Raw genomic sequence first — 20,981 nt, forward strand, 5'->3', positions numbered from 1 at the left:
AAAAGCTTTTAGTATCTTCTTTGATATTAGTCACCAGTTTCCTCTCATAATTCATCTTTTCCTTCCGAATGACCTTCTTAGTTTCCTTCTGCAAGTTTTTAAAAGCTCCCCAATCCTCTACTTCCCACTAGCATTGGCTTCCTTGTGTACCCTCTCTTTTGCTTTTACTTTGGCTCTGACTTCACTTGTCAGCCACAGTAGTGTCCTTCTTCCCTTTGAACATTTTGGAATATATCTGTCTTTAGTCAATGATGAGCACATTATGACACTCCGGTCAAAGCAAACAGTGGAGGCATTTTTCTTCTGTGTTTGGTGCTCTGTTTGTCCCACATCTCCACTCTCGCAACTTCCACATATGAAAATAAATGAAGTGTAATATTTGATCAAAGCCTGGCCTATTGGTGCCCTTCAAAACATTACGTAGTTATTGATTTCAACATTCTTATAATGCAGAAGAACCTTGCCTTTTGTTGGAGACAGACTGACAGCTTGTATTTCCCAAGTAGTGATTGAGTCTTTAAGGTATTGAGTAATCTCCATTGATGCATGGCTGTTTAAGTAAAAGAAAATGTACATTAAACTCATTTTGACATATACACCACAAATATATTACTTTTGTAATCTGTTGCTTTTTGTGATAAACAGCACATATTTGTTGTTGAAATTTTAGAGACGAACATATGAAGTTGAAACTTTGGACACATTACACAAAGAGTCTTATTTCATAGTACTCCACTGCCTGCGATTGTTATCTCTTTAGGCATAGAACACATGAATAAATGATCCAGGCATTAACCAGTATCTCCAAGATTCATTCTTGGCAAGTTATGAGGACAGTGTATCTTTAGACACCAGGCAAGTTTTGAATTTTGATATGTTGCTGTAACAGCCACTAACTTTAGTAAAGTGTTGACCACTTCTACCATTGGCTGAAGGAATGATTAACACCAATAAGCCTACAGACATGACACAAACTATATGGACACCTGGCTGGGATTACTTCAAAACTGAATCAGATTTTAACAAAGAACAGCAAAGCACAGGAACAGGCCATTTGGGCCACGATGTTGTGCTGACCCAGCTAAAAAGCAAATCAAAAATACTTAAATACCAATCCATCCAACGTGTACTATGTCGACATCCCTCCATCTTTCTTACATCCATGTGCCTATCCAAATGTCTCTGAAAAGCCTTTAATGTATTTGCCTCTATCACCACATCAAGCAGTGCATTTCAGGAAGCATGAGTAAAACAACTTACCCCTCACATCCCCCTTGAATCTCCCCCCCTCACCTTCAATACATGCTGTCTGGTAGACATTTCAACCCTGGGAAACAGATACTCCCTGCCTACTCTATCAATGCCTCGCAAACTTTTAAAACTCTATCCGATCTCCCCTCAGCCTACAATGCTACAGAGAAAACAGCCCAAGTTTATCCAACCTTTCATGATAGTGCATGCTCTTTAAACCAGGCAGCATCTTGGTAAACCACTTCTGCACCCTCTCCAAAGCCTCAACATCCTTCCTATAGTGGGGCAACCAGAAATATATGCAATACTCCAGATGTGACCTAACCAGAGTTTATAAAGTTGCAACATAACCTCTTGACTTCTGAACTCAATGCCTTGAACTCAACTCAAAGCAAGCATTTCATAACCCTAACAACAGGAATTCTGCAGATGCTGGAAATTCAAGCAACATACATCAAAGTTGCTGGTGAACGCAGCAGGCCAAGCAGCATCTATAGGAAGAGGCGCAGTCGACGTTTCAGGCCGAGACCCTTCGTCAGGACTAACTGAAGGAAGAGTGAGTAAGGGATTTGAAAGCTGGAGGGGGAGGGGGAGATGCAAAATGATAGGAGAAGACAGGAGGGGGAGGGATAGAGCCGAGAGCTGGACAGGTGATAGGCAAAAGGGGATACGAGAGGATCATGGGACAGGAGGTCCGGGAAGAAAGACAAGGAGGGGGGGAACCCAGAGGATGGGCAAGAGGTATATTCAGAGGGACAGAGGGAGAAAAGGGAGAGTGAGAGAAAGAATGTGTGCATAAAAATGAGTAACAGATGGGGTACGAGGGGGAGGTGGGGCCTTTGCGGAAGTTAGAGAAGTCGATGTTCATGCCATCAGGTTGGAGGCTACCCAGACGGAATATAAGGTGTTGTTCCTCCAACCTGAGTGTGGCTTTATCTTTACAGTAGAGGAGGCCGTGGATAGACATGTCAGAATGGGAATGGGATGTGGAATTAAAATGTGTGGCCACTGGGAGATCCTGCTTTCTCTGGCGGACAGAGCGTAGATGTTCAGCAAAGCGGTCTCCCAGCCTGCATCGGGTCTCACCAATATATAAAAGGCCACATCGGGAGCACCGGACGCAGTATATCACCCCAGTCGACTCACAGGTGAAGTGATGCCTCACCTGGAAGGACTGTTTGGGGCCCTGAATGGTGGTAAGGGAGGAAGTGTAAGGGCATGTGTAGCACTTGTTCCGCTTACACGGATAAGTGCCAGGAGGGAGATCAGTGGGGAGGGATGGGGGGGAACGAATGGACAAGGGAATTGTGTAGGGAGCGATCCCTGCGGAATGCAGAGAGAGGCGGGGAGGGAAAGATGTGCTTAGTGGTGGGATCCCGTTGGAGGTGGCGGAAGTTACGGAGAATAATATGTTGGACCCAGAGGCTGGTGGGGTGGTAGGTGAGGACCAGGGGAACCCTATTCCTAGTGGGGTGGTGGGAGGATGGAGTGAGAGCAGATGTACGTGAAATGGGGGAGATGCGTGTAAGAGCAGAGTTGATAGTGGAGGAAGGGAAGCCCCTTTCTTTAAAAAATGAAGACATCTCCCTTGTCCTAGAATGAAAAGCCTCATCCTGAGAGCAGATGCGGCGGAGACGGAAGAATTGCGAGAAGGGGATGGCGTTTTTGCAAGAGACAGGGTGAGAAGAGGAATAGTCCAGATAGCTGTGAGAGTCATTAGGCTTACAGTAGACATCAGTGGATAAGCTGTCTCCAGAGACAGAGACAGAAAGATCTAGAAAGGGGCTTAACCACCTTACCGAGCTATGAATTTGGATCCCAAGATCTCTCTGCTGCACATCAATATTAAGTATCTTGTCCTTAACATTGTATTATCTCCGTATTTGCCCTACTAAGGCGCAACACCTCACATTTATCTGGGTTAAAGGGTTATACTCCATCTGCCCATATCTGCAACTGATCTATATTGTGCTGTATTCTTTGCCTGTCTTCTACTCTTTTCACAACTCCATCAATCTAGATATCATACACAAACTTAATAGCCCACCTCATCTACATTTTCATCCAGGTCATTTATATACATCAGAAATAACAGAGGTTCCCACATAGATTCCTGCAGAACACCACTAAATACAGACCTCCAGCTTGAATATCCTTCAACCACTACCCTGTCTTCCATGTGCAAGCCAGTTCTGAATCCAAACAGTCAATTTGCCACGGGCCCCATGCAGCTTAATATTCTGGATTAGCCTCCCATGAGGGACTTTGTTAAATGCCTTACTAAAACCCATGTAGACAACATCCATTGCCCTACACTCAATCTCTCTCATCACTTTGTCAAAAAAATGTTGATAATTTGTTAGTATTACAGTGCTGGTTCGAGTCACTGCCCTCGGAGAGGCCGTTATGTCCAAATGCTCTCGGAGTGATATCAGAATTCTGAGATTTATGGATCAGACTGTCACTCATTTTGGCCTCTTTCAGTTCTGTGTTTTTTTTCTTGTTCTCACCTATTATTTCTTGTTGCTGATTGGTGGGCTGGGGTTTGTGGTTTGATGATCTTGCAGTTGTTTCTCTATGTGAGTAATCTGTTACATTTTGTGTGAGGGATGGGTAGGAGGGTTTGGGGTTTGTGAGTTTTTATATCGCTTTTGTTTCATGTAGTCGGGGAGAGGGGATTGCTGTCTTTCTTTCAAGTACTTCAATGTCTTTATTTTATGGCTATCTGGAGAAGACAAATCAATTGTATTCTGAATGCATACTTTGATAATAAAATTAACCTTTGAACCTTTGTTACTCCCACTACACTATCGTTGTCCATTACTCCCACTGCGCTATCATATACACCAGTAAAATCTATGTATTTTATATTGTTTCCTGCACAGAAGGCTTTTCATGAATGTGCAGTCCAATTTTGCATTTAGAGCTAAGACTAGTGTTTTGTCATCTAGAAGGAGTGAGGAGCATTCCTTCTCAACCAGATTGTCATGGGTTAAATTACGTTATGTGCATACAGGTACAACTACCCTCAATATTTGGTTAAAGCACATGGAAACTTTCTTAAAGTCCATCAAAACACTTTTTTTAATGAATGTCATGTTACTATTTGCTGGAACTAGTAATGTGTAAAATTGCAAATGTTATTACTTGAAACATATCCAGTCAGTGTTGATGGGACAAAAAACTGTCATTGAATACAAATTCTGGCAAATTCCTGAATTAATTTTATTGAGTAGTGTAGTACCATCAAAAGGCATCCATTCAAATGTATAAGAACTTTGGATAAATACCCATCTTCCTCAATATTTTGAAGAGGTCTCATTGTCCATAGCCAGCTTTCTGGGAAGTTGGATCTGCTTGTTATGTGTTCATAAGGAGTGTAGTAATCATCATCTGCACCTAAAGAAAAGAGTAAATTATGGATTTACATATAATCTAACCTTGGAGATAAAGAATAAAAGATAAAAAGCCCAAACAGATATTTGCTACTCAGAATAGGTATGTGAAACATAAAATTCAGAGCTGTCAGCCAAGCTATCCTTGGGTTTCTGAATTGAACCTAACATTTCCCAGGGTTATATACATTCCTGATGACATCCAAATGCAATAGATTGTAAGCTGTACATTGCATTAAGTGATCAGCAAAAGCAAAACTGTGAATTTCTGGTGCTCTGGCTTTCTACGCACCCCCAGCCATCACCTCAGCCTCCTGCACACTCCTCAACTAAATGCTCCTAGAATCGTGTAACACTGGCCTTAAAGTTAGAATAGCAGATGTATGTATTAACCAGTCAGTGCCATCAAAAGTATTTAATGTACAAGCAATTGCCACACAAATTTTAACAACTTTAGCAAATTAAGAAGTGCTAAGCAAGAATTTGCTACTGTGCTTGGAACTTATAATTATGTTAGGGTGGTCCTAATCATAATCAGTTCCACAGCTTGAACTGATTATGATTGGGATCACAATAATCAATTGGATTAGATCTAATGTTTTGCTCAGGTTCCAGAGGTACACACCCAGGTGGCTTTGTGATCCATGGATGACAGGCCTGAGGCAGGACATGTGAAATGTACAGTAGGTGTGATCATGAGGGATTGTGGCTGCTAGGATTGGTAAGTGAGTGGATTGATGTGATGTGAGATCTTGAAGGGATCAATGAACTGGGTTGTGAACTTGCAGGAGACTGTGCACAGGTTCAGGTTTTGGGTAGACAGCCAGACACAGACCCCACACTGTAGTAGTCTGGCTGGACAGTTGGCCTATCAGCAGTAGGCTCAGCTGGCAGCTATGGTGGCCCTCCATGCTCTCCTCCAAGCATTCTAGCAGTAGTGAACCAGGGCCTTGGCAGAATAGACCACCACCGTTGGCTCCTGCGCAGGGAACGATGGGGTTGGTAGTCATGAGCACATCAAGGGATGAAATGTCCATGGCAGAGAAGGTGTGTGGATTGTGGGACACATCAGCCCAGTGCAGAGACATGTGGAAAGGTTAGAGGTGGTGAAGCATTGCAGAAACTTCTCCGCTTGCTGATTGACTCTTTACATGTTGGGCTGCAGATGATAGCAAGAGAATTAACTCACAGGTGCCGAGGAGAGAGCAGAATGCTTGACAGATGTGGAAAATGAACTGTGGGCCCGAGTCTGACAGTATTCTGAGGGAAGCCGTGAGAGTGAACTCCATGTTGAAGACCCAGGTCTGCTGTATCAGCGGCTGACAGAATTTTGGAGAGGACAATGAAGTGAGCTGCCTTGGAGAACCAATTCACCACTGTCATGATCACTGTGGCCTCCACAGATGGTGGCAACCCCATGATGAACTCCATGGCAATGTGGGACCACAGGCGCTGAGGGACCAGCAGGGTCCACAGGAGCCCAGAGGGTCACTGGTTGGAGGAATTGGACGAGGCACACTGAAGGCACACTGCAATGAACTGACGTATATCTGCGATCATGGTGGCCCACCAGAACTGGCATCATAGAAAATCCAGAGCCTGTCATACACCTGGATGGTGGAGAGGGGCAAGAAGTGGGTCCACTGGAGTGCTTCAGAATGCATACAGCTCTCAGATATGTCAGCCAGTTTAGGCTTGTGCTGTAGAGCCTGGTCCCAGATGATCAGGTTGAGGATCTGGGAGGATGGAATTATGAATTGAGGGTCAGTCGCCATTTTAGATGGGTCAAACTGTCATGACCCATGTCCACCTAATTTTCTTGGAGCCCAGTCAGTAGGAGAAGAAGTTGAATTGGTCAAAGAAGAGCTCATCAAGCCTGACTCTTGAATGGATTGAGGATCTAGTTGATAGCCTAGAACTGCAAGAGCTTGGTATTTCAGCCATTGTCTCCATTCCCCCAAGTCCCATTTGATCACAATTAGGTCTCCATCTCCAACTCCATAGTGGTGTTGTGTAGAGTTGAACTTAGGCAAAAAGGCACAAGAGTAAGTCCTCCCATATGGTCCTGAGGGAGACGATGGTCCTGGTGCCGTATCACATACATTCACCCCCATCAAAATGAGGCCTCACCAGTGTCTTATAATGTTTCAGCATCACACCCCTGGTCTTGCACTCTAGACCTCTTGAAATAAAGACCAACATCGCCTTTGCCTTCCTCATCACTGGCTCAAACTGCAAATTAATTTTTAGGATGTTCCGCACAAGGACACCTAAGTTCCTTTGCATCTCAGATTTTTTGGATTTTCTCCCCATTTAGAACATAGTCTGCACATTTATTTCTACTACCAAAGTGCATGACCATGCATTTCCCAATATTGTATTTCATTTGACACTTTCTTGCACATTCTCCTAATCTGTCTTAAGTCCTTCTGCAGCCTACCTGTTTCCTCAAAGCTACCTGCCCCTCCAATCTTCTGCAAACTTGCCAACAAATCCATCCATTCCATCAACTAAATCATTGATGTATAGCAGGAAAAGAAATGGTCCCAACATCGACCCCTGTGGAACACCAGGAGTCACTGGCAGCCAACCAGAAAATAATTGTTTTATTCTCACTTACTGCCTCATACCAATCAGGCAATGCTCTGAACAAGCCAGTACCTTTCCTGTAATTCTATGGGCTCTTAACTTGGCAAGCAGTCCCATGTGTCACACCTTGTCAAAAGCCCTCTGGAAGTCCAAATATGCAACATCCATTACATCCCCTTTATCTATCATACATGCAGTCTCCACGAAGAATTCCAACAGGTTTGCTAGACAAGATTTTCCCTTAAAGAAATCATGCTGACTTTGTCCTATGTTGTCCTGTGTACTCCATAACCTCATCCTTGAAAATTGACTCCAACATCTTCCCAACCACTGAGGTCAGGCTAACTGATCTATAATGTCCTTTTTGCTGCCTGCCTCCTTTCATAAAGAGCGGAGTGAGATTTGCAATGTCCCAGTCCATAATCCAATCGGAGCAGAATAAAGACATTTGGCCCATTGAGTATGCTTCGCCATTCAATTATGGCTGATCATTGCCTCCTCCTCAACCCCATTCCCTGGCCTTCTCCCTGTAATCTTTGATGCCATGTCCTATCAAGAACCTATCAATCTCTGTCTTAAATACAGCCAATGACCTGACCTCCACAGCTGCCTGTGGTAACAAATCCCACAAATCCACCACTCTTTGGCTAAAGAAATTTCTCTGCATCTCTCTTTTAGATGGATATCCCACTATCCCGAGGCTGTACCTTCTTGACTTGGACTCCCCCTCTATGGGAAACATCCTTTCCACATCTACTCTGTCTAGGCCTTTTAAAATTCAAAATGTTTCAATAAGATTCTCCCCCTCATCCTTCTAATTTCCAGTGAGTACAGATCCAGAGCCACCAAATGTTTCTCTTATGATAACCCTTTCATTCCCGAAATCATTTTTGTGAGCCTTCTCTAAACCCTCTCCAAAGCTAGCACATTTTTTTCTTAGATAAGGAACCCAAAACTGGAGGCAGCTACAATAGGCTATTTTAAGAGACCCCTGGATAGGTACACACAAGTATAGGTAACCCGAGGTAATTTCTAAAGTAAGTACATGTTCGGCACAGCAGTGTTGTACTGTAGGTTTTCTATGTTTCTAAAACTGTTCACAACACTCAAGGTGAGGTGTCACCAGTGCCTTATAAAGTCTCAGCATCACATCCCTGCTCTTGTATTCTAGACCTCTTGAAATGAATGCTAATGTTGCATTGCCTTCCTCACCAGCAAATCAACCTGCAGGTTAACCTTTAGTGTGTTCTACACCAGGACTCCCAAGTCCCTTTGCATTTTAGATTTCTGGATTTTCTCCCGGTTTAGAAAATAGTCTGCACATTTATTTCTACTACCAAATTGCATGACTATGTATTTTCCTACAGAGTATAACACTGGCTGGCTGGTGGCATGTTGGCATTAGTGCTGGACTCTGGAGTGAAAGGTCCCGAGTTCAAATCCAGCTGGCTCCCTTGGTCACTTTCCATCCGTACTGAGTTGAGAGTTGAGCTTGCAACTCAACCTTGTAAAAAAGAAATTGCTACAGAAACATTAGCAACTATGCTCACTTGTGAGTTGAAAGGCAAATTATTATTATTATTATTTTATTTGCCACCTATTTGCCCATTCTCCTAATCTGTCTCAATCCTTCTGCAGCCTACCCGTTTTCTCAACACTACTTGCATTAATCTTTGTATCATCCATACACTTGGGAACAAAGTCATCTATTTCATTGATATACATCATAAAAAGAAGTGGTCCCAACACCAACCCCTGTGGAAGACCACCAGTCACTTGCACCCAATTAAAAAAGAATCCTTTTATTCCCACTCACTGCCTCCTACCAATCAGCCACTGCTCTATCCATGGTAGTAACTCTTCTGTAATGCCAAGGGCTCTTAACCTGATAAGCAGCCTCCTGTGTGGCATCTTGTCAAAGGCCTTCTGAAAGTCTAAAATATACAACATGCACTGCATCCCCTTTATCTATCCTACCTGTAATCTCCTCAAAGAATTCCAACAAGTTTGTCAGGCAAGATTTTCCCTTAAGGGAACCATGCTGATTTTGTCCTATCTTGTCCTGTGTCACCAAATACTCCATAACCTCATCCTTAATAATCGACTCCAACATCTTCCCAACCACTGAGGTTAGGCTAACTGGTTTATACTTTCCATCCTGCTGCCTTCCTCCTTTCTTAAAGTGTGGAGTGATATTTGCAATTGTCCCGTCCTCTGGCTCTGTGCCACAGTCTAATGATTTTTGAAAGATCATTCTGGAGGGAGGAGAAGATGGCAGCGCGACGCAGCACATGCAGCCTCTCCGGTGAAATGATATCGTATTTGTTAACAACAGGAATTCTGCAGATGCTGGAAATTCAAGCAACACACATAAAAGTTGCCGGTGAACGCAGCAGGCCAGGCAGCATCTCTAGGAAGAGGTGCAGTCGACGCTTCAGGCCGAGACCCTTCGTCAGGACTAACTGAAGGAAGAGTGAGTAACTCACTCTTCCTTCAGTTAGTCCTGACAAAGGGTCTCGGCCTGAAACGTCGACTGCACCTCTTCCTAGAGATGCTGCCTGGCCTGCTGCGTTCACCGGCAACTTTTATGTGTGTTACTCGTATTTGTTAAATAGGGGCCGTGCACAATCCTGATTTGATGGAGAAGGACGTGAGAAGCACGGAGAAACATCTGGAGAAACTTCTGAAATGCCCGTTTCGCTGCCACTGCTACTGTGCGATCGAGAATCTCCGGAGGGAAGGCCCCAATTCCTCAGCTTTGCCTGTTGCTGGCGGCCGGGGATGGGGTCGAAGCGCTCGGCAGAGATGGTGCTCAGTGCTCGGTGTCGGAGGCTCGAGGTTTTCGGACGGACTGAGATTCAGCCTGTGGTCGGGTGCTTCCAGGATGCTGCATCGGCAACTTTGCAGCGCTGGAAGCTCATGACAGGGAGAGTCTTCCTCCTTCTACCGTCTGTGTGAGATGTTGGGACTTTCGAGAGACTTTGAGACTTTTTTTTTACCGTGCCCATGGTCTGTTCTTCATCAAATTATGGTATTGCTTGCACTGTTGTAACTATATGTTATAATTATGTGGTTTCTGTCAGTTTTTCAGTCTTGGTTTGTCTTGTGTTTCTGTGATATCACACCAGAGGAACATTGTATCATTTCTGAATGCATGCATTACTAAATGACAATAAAAGAGGACTGCGTGTCCTCATAATCTAATCTAATCTAATGCCTCCACAATCTCTAACACTACCTCTTTCGAAACTCTAGTGTGTACTTCATCTGGTCCATATGATTATGTACCCTTCAGTCTTTCAGCTTTTTGAGCACCTTTGCCCTTGTAATAGTAACTGCACTCACTCCTCTTCTTTCACATACTCTAACACCTAGCACTTTGATAGTGTCTTCCACAATGAAGGCTGATGCAAAATGCTCACTTAGTTCATCTGCAATCTCCTTGTCACCCATTATTATTTCTGCAGCTTGATTTTCTAGTGGTCCTATGTCCACTCTGTATGCAGGAATAAAAGGAAAATTTGGTGGCTCTGGATCTGTACTCACTGGCATAGGCAGTGGTGTGGCACTGTTGGTAAGAGTTGGAATTACTTCTTTAGAAAGAAGTGACATTGTGTCAGAGAATGTAGAAGCTTTGTGAGTGGAGTGAAGAAACTGCAAGGGTAAAACACCGTCATGGGAATTATATATCGGCCCTCCAAATAGTAGCCAAGATGTAGGGTTGCAAAGGGAGCTGGAAAGGGCATATAAGGTAAATGCCACAATTATAATGTGGGATTCTATGCAAGGGATTGGGAAAATCAGGTTCTTGTCAAATTGTAAGAGAAGGAATTTGTTGAATGCTTACGAGATGATTTTTTAGAGCAGCTTCTGCTTGAGCCTACTTGGGGAAAGGCTATCTTAGATTGGGTTTTGTGTAATAATCCAGATTTTATTTGGGAGCTTAAGATAAAGGAACCCTTAGGAGTTGGTGATTATAACATGATTGAATTCATATTCATATGTTGGCTGGTTAACAAGATAAAATCCCATGGAATTAGAGGAAAGATACTGGCAAGGATAGAGGAATGGCTGACAGGCAGGAGGCAGCAAGTGGGAATAAAGGGAGCCTTTTCTGCTTGACGGCCAGTAACTAGTGGTGTTCCTCAGGCGGACAGCATTGGTAAAAGTTCCACTACTTTTCACATTGTTTGTCAGTGATTTAGATAATAGAATTAATGCTTTGTAGCAAAGTCTGCAGGTGATACAAAGATAGGTGGAAGGGTAGGTAGTGCGGAGGAAGCAATGTGTTTGCAGAAGGACAGACAAGTTGGAAGAACAGGCAAAATGTGGCAGATGGAATACAATGTTGGGAAATGTATAATATTGCATTTTGGTAAAAGGAACATTTCAGACTATTATCTAAATGGAGAGAAAATACAAATGTCAGAGTTGCAAAGGGACTTAGGAGTCCTCGTGCAAGAATTCTAGAGGCTAATTTACAGGTTGAGTCTGTGGTAGAGAAGGCAACTGTAATGTTGGCATTCATTTCAAGGGGAATAGAATATAAAATTAAGGAGCTAGTATTATAGAATATAAAATTAAGTAGCTCCTTATAAAATTAAGGAGCTAAGTGCTGTGGCCACACTTAGAGTATTGTCAACAGTTCTGGGCCCCATATCTCAGAAAGGATGTGTTGTCATTGGAGAGAGTCCAGAGGAGATTCACGGTTATGATCCTTGAATAAAGAAGTTAACATATGAAGTTTGACAGCTTTGGGCCTGAACTCATTGGAATTCAGAAGAATGCAGGGGGATCTCACTGAAATCCACTGAACATTGAAAGGACTAGATTAGGTGGATATGGAGTGGATATTTCCTATGGTGTGGTATACAGAACTAGAGGGCACAGCCTCAAAATTGAGGGGTGACCATTTAGAACATCGGTAAGGAGGAATTTATTTAGTCAGACAGCAGCGAATCAGTGGAAAGCTCTGCTTCAGACAGCTGTGGATACTGACCATGGGTAAATTTAATGCGAAATTTGATAATTTCCTGATCGGACAGGGCATCAAAAGTTATGGCAAGAAGGCAGGTGTATGGGGTTGAGTGAGATCCGGGATCAGCCATGATGGAATGGTGGAGCAGATGTGCTGATTGGCCTAATTTTGCTCCTATGTCTTATGGTCTTATGAGAACATCGTCAAAATAGACAAACACATACCTGAGTAGCATATCTCAGAGGACTTTGTTGATGAAGGTTTGGAAAATGGCTAGACAGTTAGAAAATCCAAAAAGGCAACACCAAGTATTCATATTGGCCAGTGAAGATTATGAATGCCATCTTTCACTCATACACCTCACAGATGTGAATCAGATTGTACACATTCTGTAGATTCAGTTTGGTGATGATCCAGGCCCTGTGTGATCAATAAAGGGAGAGGGCAGCAGTTCTTAAAGGTGACTTTTCTGAGCCTACAGTAGTAGATGAAGGGATGGAGAAGAATCCTGCATGGCTGTGGGGATTGAGATGGTTGAAAGAAGCCATGCTGTAGTGTTTCCGTGATGTAGTCATTCATGGGGTGCATCTCTGGAAGGGAGAAGGAGAAGAGACAACCTTGGGGATGCATGGTAGCAGGGAGGATGTCGTTCATACAATGTGTGCTCTTTGAGGTTGCAGGGTGCTGGCATCTCTTTCACTAAAGCAATGCCAAGTCATGGTATTTCAGAGGGAGTTTGGTGAAATTGAGGTTTTACTCCAATTGCATGGATTTATGGGGAGAACTCAGCTGAGTTCACGGCATGTGGCCTGGAAAGTTGGTCCCCAATTCAGCAATGAACCAGATGACAAGGCGAATTAAGGCTCATGAGTGGAGAGGCCAGAGGTAATCCAACATGAGAGGAGTGTTGGGTAAATCAATTAAGAGGAATTGGATGGATGTGGTTCTCTCTGATGCTCAGGTGCACAGGCCTTGTATATGTTCTGACCATCCAGATCTTAAATAACATCTATCAGTGGCAGAAGGGCTGAGAGGTAGGCTCAAAACAGTCTAGGGTGTTACTCCGTGTACTGAAATTTTCTGGAGACTCCTCTGTGTGTAGAGTTGACAAGATGTGGAAGAGGGAAGAGAGAAAGTAGAGAAGCAAGATGATAAGACATGAGAGAATAGGACCAATCAAGTGTGACAGTGGAAAAGTGTGTATGGAACCAGAGGAGATGGCAAAGGTACTTAATGAATACTTTGCTTCAGTACGCACTACGGAAAAGGATCTTGACGATTGTAGGGATGACTTGCAGTGGACTGAAAAGCTTGAGCATGTAGATATTAAGGAAGAGGATGTGCTGGAGCTTTTGGAAAGCATCAAGTTGGATAAGTCACAGGGACCGTACAAGATGTACCCCAGGCTATTGTGGGAAACGAGGGAGGAGGTTGCTAAGCCTCTGGCGATGATCTTTGCATCATCAATGAGGATGGGAGAGGTTCCAGAGGATTGGAGGGTTGCGAATGTTGTTCCCTTATTCAAGAAAGGGAGTAGGGATAGCCCAGGAAATTATAGACCAGTGAGTCTTACTTCAGTGGTTGGTAAGTTGACGGAGAGGCAGGATTTATGAACATTTGGAGAAGTATAATATGATTAAGAACAGTTAGCGTGGCTTTGTCAAAGGCAGGTTGTGCCTTACGAGCCTGACTGAATTTTTTGAGGATGTGACTAAACACATTGATGAGGGTAGAGCCGTAGATGTAGAGTATATGGATTTTAGCAAGGCCTTTGTTAAGGTACCCCCTGCCAGGCTTATTGAGAAAGTAAGGAGACATGGGATCCAAGGGGACATTGCTTTGTGGATCCAGAACTGGCTTACCCAAAGAGGGAAAAGAGTGTTTGTAGACGGGTCATATTCTGCATGGAGGCCGGTGATCAGTGGTGTGACTCAGGGATCTGTTCTGGGACCCTTACTCTTCGTGATTTTTATAAATGACCTAGATGAGGAAGTGGAGGGATGGATTACTAAATTTGCTGAGGACACAGAGGTCGGGGATGTTGTAGATAGTGTGGAGGGCTGTCAGAGGTTATAGTGGGACATTGATAGGATGCAGAACTGGGCTGAGAACTGGCAGATGGAGTTCATCCCAGATAAGTGTGAGGTGGTTCATTTTGGTAGGTCAAATATGATGGGAAAATATGGCTTCAATGACAAGACTCTTGGCAGTGTGGACGATCATCGGGATTTTGGGGTCCGAGTCCATAGGACACTCAAAGCTGCTGCACAGGTTGACTCTGTGGTTAAGAAGGCATACGGTGCATTGGCCTTCATCAATCGTGGGATTGCGTTTAAGACCCCACTTAGGGTACTGTGTTCAGTTCTGGTTGCCTTACTATAGGAAGGACTTGGAGACCATAGAAAAGGGGCAGAGAAGATTTACAAAGATGTTGCCTGCATTGGGGAGCATGCCTTATGAGAATAGGTTGAGCGAACTTGGCCTTCTCTCCTTGGAGCAATGGAGGATGAGAGGTGAGCTGATAGAGGTGTACAAGGTAATGAGAGGCATTGATCGTGTAGATAGTCAAAGGCATTTTCCCAGGGCTGAAATGACTAGCACGAGAGGGCATAGTTTTAAGGTGCTTGGAAGTAGGTTCAGAGCAGACATCAGGGGTAAGTTTCTTTCACAGTGAGTGGTGAGTGCGTGGAATGGGCTGCCTGCGGCGGCAGTTGGGGGTGGAAACGATGGGGTCTTTAAGAGACTCCTGGATGGATACATGGAGCTTAGAAAAATAGTGGACTGTGGGTAAGCCTAGATAGTTCTAAGGTAAGGACATGTTCGTCACAGCTTTGTGGGCTGACGAGCCTGTATTATGCTGTTGGTTTTCTATGTTTCTATGTTTCTAAAGTCAGGGTATGGAGCTGGAACAAGGTCCCTCCTCTCTATCTGGTGGTGATGTTTCCTGTACACAGTGGACATTTGATGCATGGATCACCAACTGTTCCACAGTAAGCACACAAATTGTTTCTCCATCGACACTGCTCCATCACGCTCTTAAGGAAGTTCTCCCAAACTGCATGGATTCTGAAGCTATTGCTGATGAGGGTCCTGCAGCCTGAAATGGTTCTGGGAATGGAACTGGGGTTCAAGCTGATGATCTGGAGGGTCATTCCATAAGATGTTTGTCAATACCGAGGGCCAGAGTGATAAGGCTTTCAGGATTCGTGGACATTTCCTGGATAGAGTGCTCATCTTTCAATAGACCATGATGGTAATGGGCCAGCACCACTTCTGCATTCCAGCTGTCCACTGCAAAGGCCCTGAATTCCACAGTGCAATCCAGTGCCATGCATTACCCTTGATGCAGGTAAAGTATCTGATACGCTGCCTCCCTTCTAATTCCCAAATGGTCAAAAACAAAGCATATTTCAGCAGTGACATCCTCGCATCTGTTGCAAATGGGGGTTGTGTTGTCTCAGTTAGTGGCAGCCCAGGTCAGAGCTCGCCCAGTCAAGAGAGAGATGAGGAAGGCAATCTTAGCTTAGCCTGTTGAATACAGAGATGATTGGAGCTCAAAGTGTAAGATTCACTGGGACAGGAAGTTGCGACATCTGGTTCGGGGTCCGTCAAAGCATTTAGGCACGGAATCCAAGGGAGGAGGTTGTCTGTTGCAGATTGCAGTATCGAGTTGGAAGGTTGGCTGATAGTGGTGAACCGATGGTCAATGATTTCTTCCTTCTCCTGAATCATTTGCTCATGTCAACAGACAATTTCCTTTCGGCACACAAACTCCAATGGGTCAATTGCTTGTTAACCCATCCTATCAAGACATGCAGAGGAAGCTTACCCCAAACACAGAACAGCAGAGATGATTCAGTGGTGAGTGATAACTTTAATAGGAAAGTACAAAATAACAAGCCACAAGGGGCCACAAAACAAGAGGGAAAACGTTAAACGTAACAGGCAACAAGGTGGCTGAATGCTAGGACCAACTGGTTGAGACCAGTCTAAGAAGGGGGCAAGGAAGCAAAAAGGAAATTATAGACCTACAAGCAACACACATCAAAGTGGCTGGTGAACGCAGCAGGCCAGGCAGCATCTCTAGGAAGAAGTACAGTCGACGTTTCAGGCCAAGACCCTTCATCAGGACGGTCCTGACGAAGGGTCCCGGCCTGAAACGTCGACTGTACCTCTTCCTAGAGATGCTGCCTGGCCTGCTGCGTTCACCAGCAACTTTGATGTGTGTTGCTTGAATTTCCAGCACCTGCAGAATTCCTGTTGTTTGCGTTTTTAAATTATAGACCTGTTAGCCTGACATTGGTGGATGGGAAGTTGTTGGAATCGATTGTCAAGGAGGAGATTACGGAGTACCTGGAGGCATATGACAAGATAGACAGAACTCAGCATGGTTTCCTTGAAGGAAAATCTTGCCTGACAAAACTATTACAATTTTTTGAGGAAATTACAAGTAGGCTAGACAAGGGAGATGCAGTGGATGTTGTATATTAGGATTTTCAGAAGGCCTTTGACAAGGTGCCACACATGAGGCTACTTAACAAAAGCCCATGGAATTACGGGAAAGTTACATATGTGGATAGAGCGTTGGCTGATTGGCAGGAAACAGAGAGTGGGAATAAAGGGATCCTATTCTGGTTGGCTGCCGGTTACCAGTGGTGTTCCACAAGGGTCCGTGTTGGGGCCGCTTCTTTTTAAATTGTACATCAACGATTTGCATTATGGAATAGATGGCTTTGTGGCTAAGATTGCTGATGATACAAAGATAGGTGGAAGGGCCAGTAGTCCTGAGGAAACAGAGGGTCTGCAGAGATACTTGGATAGATTGGAAGAATGGGCAAAGAAGTGGCAAATGAAATGCATGGTTATGCACTTTGGCAGAAGAAATAAACAGGTAGACTATTATTTAAATGGGGAGAGAATTCAAAGTTCTGAGATGCAATGGTACTTGGGAGTCCTCGTGCAGGATACACTTAAGGTTAACCTCCAGGTTGAGTCAGTAGTGAAGAAGGCGGATGCAATGTTGGCATTCATTTCTGGAGGAATAGAGTATAGGAGCAGGGATGTGATGTTGAGGCTCTATAAGGCACTGGTGAGACCTCATTTGGAGTACTGTGGGCAGTTTTGGTCTCCTTATTTAAGAAAGGATGTGCTGACGTTGGAGAAGGTACAGAGAAGATTCACTAGAATGATTCCGGGAATGAGAGAGTTAACATATAACGGACGTTTGTCCGCTCTTGGACTGTACTCCTTGGAGTTTAGAAGAACGAGGGGGGACCTCATAGAAATATTTCGAATGTTGAAACTCATGGACAGAGTGGATGTGGCAAAGTTGTTTCCCATGATGGAAGGGTCTAGTACGAGAGGGCATGACTTAAGGATTGAAGGGTGCCCATTCAGAACAGAAATGCGAAGAAATTTTTTTAGTCAGAGGGTGGTGAATCTATGGAATTTGTTGCCACGGGCAGCAGTGGAGGCCAAGTCATTGGATGTATTTAAGGCAGAGATTGATAGGTATCTGAGTATCAAAGGTTATGGTGAGAAGGCAGGGGAGTGGGACTAAATAGAAGAATGGATCAGCTCATGATAAAATGGCAGAGCAGACTCGATGGGCTGAATGGCCGGCTTCTGTTCCTTTGTCTTAATGTCTTATGGAGACAGTGTGATTTAATGGGTGATCAAGGACTGTGAATGACAGCTGGTTTTAAGTAGTTGGAAACAAGTGATTTCTGTTAGCTAGGTCTTGTCAAACCTCCCTGTGCAGGCTTGACAAGACCAACATTCAATAAACTAATACGAAGGAAATTATACCACCTACCTTGTTCCATGTCCAAAAACTTCCATCAGAATCTGCTGATAAACTGTATTTACAGGATTTTTGGATAAAACAGCAACTGAAGAGAAAGTACATCTAGTTTGTGGTCAAGCTGATTTTTATTCTAACATGGCACGAAGGCTTGGAGCAAAGGTGCTTCCCCTCTGTTACGTATATGCAGAGCAAGAATGACGACCAAGCAGTAGGCTTAATCATTTTTACTGAGTCACATTAGTCATGGTACACGTTTGTCAACGTACCGTGTAGATCAGGTACCACAGTAGCAGAGCAGTTAGAATGATGCCAGTGCGTAAGAGTTTGGAGCTCAATTTCAACGCCACCTGTAAGGAATTTGTATGTCTTTTGGGTGAGCACATGGGTTTCCTCCAAGTGCTCCACTTTTCTGCCTCAGTTCAAAGACATACCAGGTAGTAGGTTAATTGGTCATTTTGGATTGTCCTGTGATGAGGCAAGGGTATTAAATAAGTGATTCCTTAAAGTTGTTCTCGCCAGAGGTGGTAATGGGGACAAGTTCCCACTACCTATTAAACGCTCCCAATGAAGTGTGCCTTAAAAAGCCTCTGACAACCAGCTTCTGGACTTCACATGTGGCTTAGCTACGAAGCCTGGTGGAACCATCTCTACTGACAGGAGAAGAGGCAAAGGTGGAGCCTTAAAACCAGTAGCTTTGGGCAGATGGAGCTCGTCTGCCATTGTTGGCAGCTCATTTAGGAGAAGGAAAATTCTCATCTCAACTCTCCACTGATTTGCAACTATACCCACTCATGGGGAAGGCTTCTGGAGTTTACACCCCAAGGGAGAAAGGGTCCTTGAGACAGTCTTATGCTGAGTTCAATGCTGACTGCAACACCTTGGGTACGGAACTTTATCAGTCTCTGTCATTCCTTTGGGTTCATCAGATGCGTGAAGAGGGGAGCTTGCTACATGGCCAACAGATTACCCCTCCATATCGTACTGCAGAGGCTTGCGTATCTAGACAACTAGAATGCAACATCCATAGTCAATACAGACTGACGGAGGCCTCACTCACTCATTAAATAGGTGGGTTGCTGACTGGTGCAGTTTGCTGGGCCGGAAGGGCCTGTTCTGTGCTGCACCTCTAAATAAAATAAATATCATCAATGAATTGGGGCCACTTCGAAGAAACAATGTACACCCAAAAGCCCATGCATAAGGAGGGTCTTCCATGCGTAGCAGGCCCAATTGAATCACTGCATGATCAATCAGGTGCATATGCATTAGCTACATTCTTACAATTGATCCAATAAAGCTCACCCTCCACTAATTTTCAAGCCCCGTGTAAATTCATAAACCCTCCATGCAAGCAGACCATCCCTTCAAACCTTTACCCAACATCCTTGCCTCTGCTCACTATCTCAGTTTAGCTACAAAATAACAATTTTGGCCACTCAGCACTACAATAGAGTTTGTATTTTTTTGGTCTAATTGTGTTATTTCTTGCATAATATTGCATAAATTATCTTGTTTATTTGTGTTTATCTTGTGTATCTGATGCTGTGTCCCCGCGATGCTGCAGCAAATTTTTCATTCATTTACTTATGTATATGACAATGAACTCAATTTGTACTTTGACATCCCCCTCAGCTAATCCCCATCCCAACGTCCACTAAAACTATTAACTACTTCTCTACAGCATCCTCCCACCTGAGAAAACCCACCCCCCATTCCTTACACCAATAAAAACCTGAACCACTAACCCTATATATCTAAGCACATATTTCTGCACAGCTGATCCTCCTGACAATCGACTCCTGCTCTTTCCACTTCATTGATCCTGATCAGCTCTTTCTGGCCTATAGCTTTCAAACAATCCTTTATACTCAGGCTCAGCTTCTAAACAAACTCCCTCAACTTCCAAGCCTGTGTCCTTTGTGATACTAAGGCTTAGTCCATCCCAGATTTATCCCATTTCCTTTCCTTACTCCACACTGGTAAAACACAAAATGGATGCCCTCATATGATACTGAACATCTGAGTGACATCATTTGATCCATCACACAGCCACAATTTATATAGGACAAAATAATTAGAAGCAGCACTGGGCCCTTTGGCTCTGTGACTGTGCTCTTTCCTTTAATAATTGCTAATTTTGATTTCAACCACAACTCCTCATTTCAGTTTACCTCACATAAGGTTTTCGTCCCATTGCTTAGGGTTGTATATGGTGACATATACTTTGATAATAAATTTACTTTGAACTTTGAAATCTATTGAACCAATGTTCAATTATTTTCCATTATTAATCAGACACATCACATTTCTGATTTGCTTTTGATTATTCTAAAGAGAAAGCCACTATTATTGTCATCACAATGTCCTCCCACAAAACATTTCACATTTTCCTGCATTTATAAAGTTTATAAAACCTTTCAGTTTTAAAATATTATAAACTATTTCACATTGTGTTACTATTTCAACTGGAATGGTCAGGAGAGAAAAAAATCGGTGCTTACTTCGACCTAACGTCATACTGCTCATTTCAAGCTGCTGTCTGTATCGGTGAATGTGTTCGCAACATTCTGCAAAGGCATCTGCACAGAGTTTCCCAGCTTGTATTTGTCTCTTTCTTCTACTGCAGCTGAAACCCATGAAGTTTTCCTTCATACCAGCATTGCAACAGTCATTCAAAAATTTGCCCTCGAACTTCTTCACTGCAATAAAAAACAAAATAAAAAAAGACCTTATAAATTTTGTGAAAGAGAGTAAGGAATCTAAGACCATAACACAGAGGAGAAAAATTAGGTCATTCAGCCTAACATCGCTGATTTATTATTCCTCTCAACCCCATTCTCCTGTCTTCTTCCCATAACCTTTGACACCCTGCCTAAACCAGTACATATAAATCTCCAGTGTAAATATACTCAGTGACTTGACCCCCCACAACCATCTGTGGTAATGAATTCCACAGACTCAC

At 43.6% G+C, this 20,981-nt stretch overlaps 1 protein-coding gene across 1 annotated transcript in view; it reads right to left on the minus strand.

Annotated features, from left to right (window-relative positions):
• Positions 1-20,981, minus strand: part of LOC134340378 (complement C3-like) — a 265,235-nt gene that overhangs the window by 119,206 nt on the left and 125,048 nt on the right. Inside the window, exons 17-19 of the mRNA XM_063037558.1 lie at positions 20,521-20,718; positions 4,542-4,650; positions 465-550 (exon numbers count right to left, since the gene is read on the minus strand). Of these exons, the coding sequence (XP_062893628.1) occupies positions 465-550; positions 4,542-4,650; positions 20,521-20,718 (393 nt within the window). The remainder of the gene's footprint in view (positions 1-464; positions 551-4,541; positions 4,651-20,520; positions 20,719-20,981) is intronic.

Source organism: Mobula hypostoma, chromosome X1 (assembly GCF_963921235.1).
Source record: "Mobula hypostoma chromosome X1, sMobHyp1.1, whole genome shotgun sequence".
Classification (NCBI taxonomy): Eukaryota; Metazoa; Chordata; class Chondrichthyes; order Myliobatiformes; family Myliobatidae; genus Mobula; species Mobula hypostoma.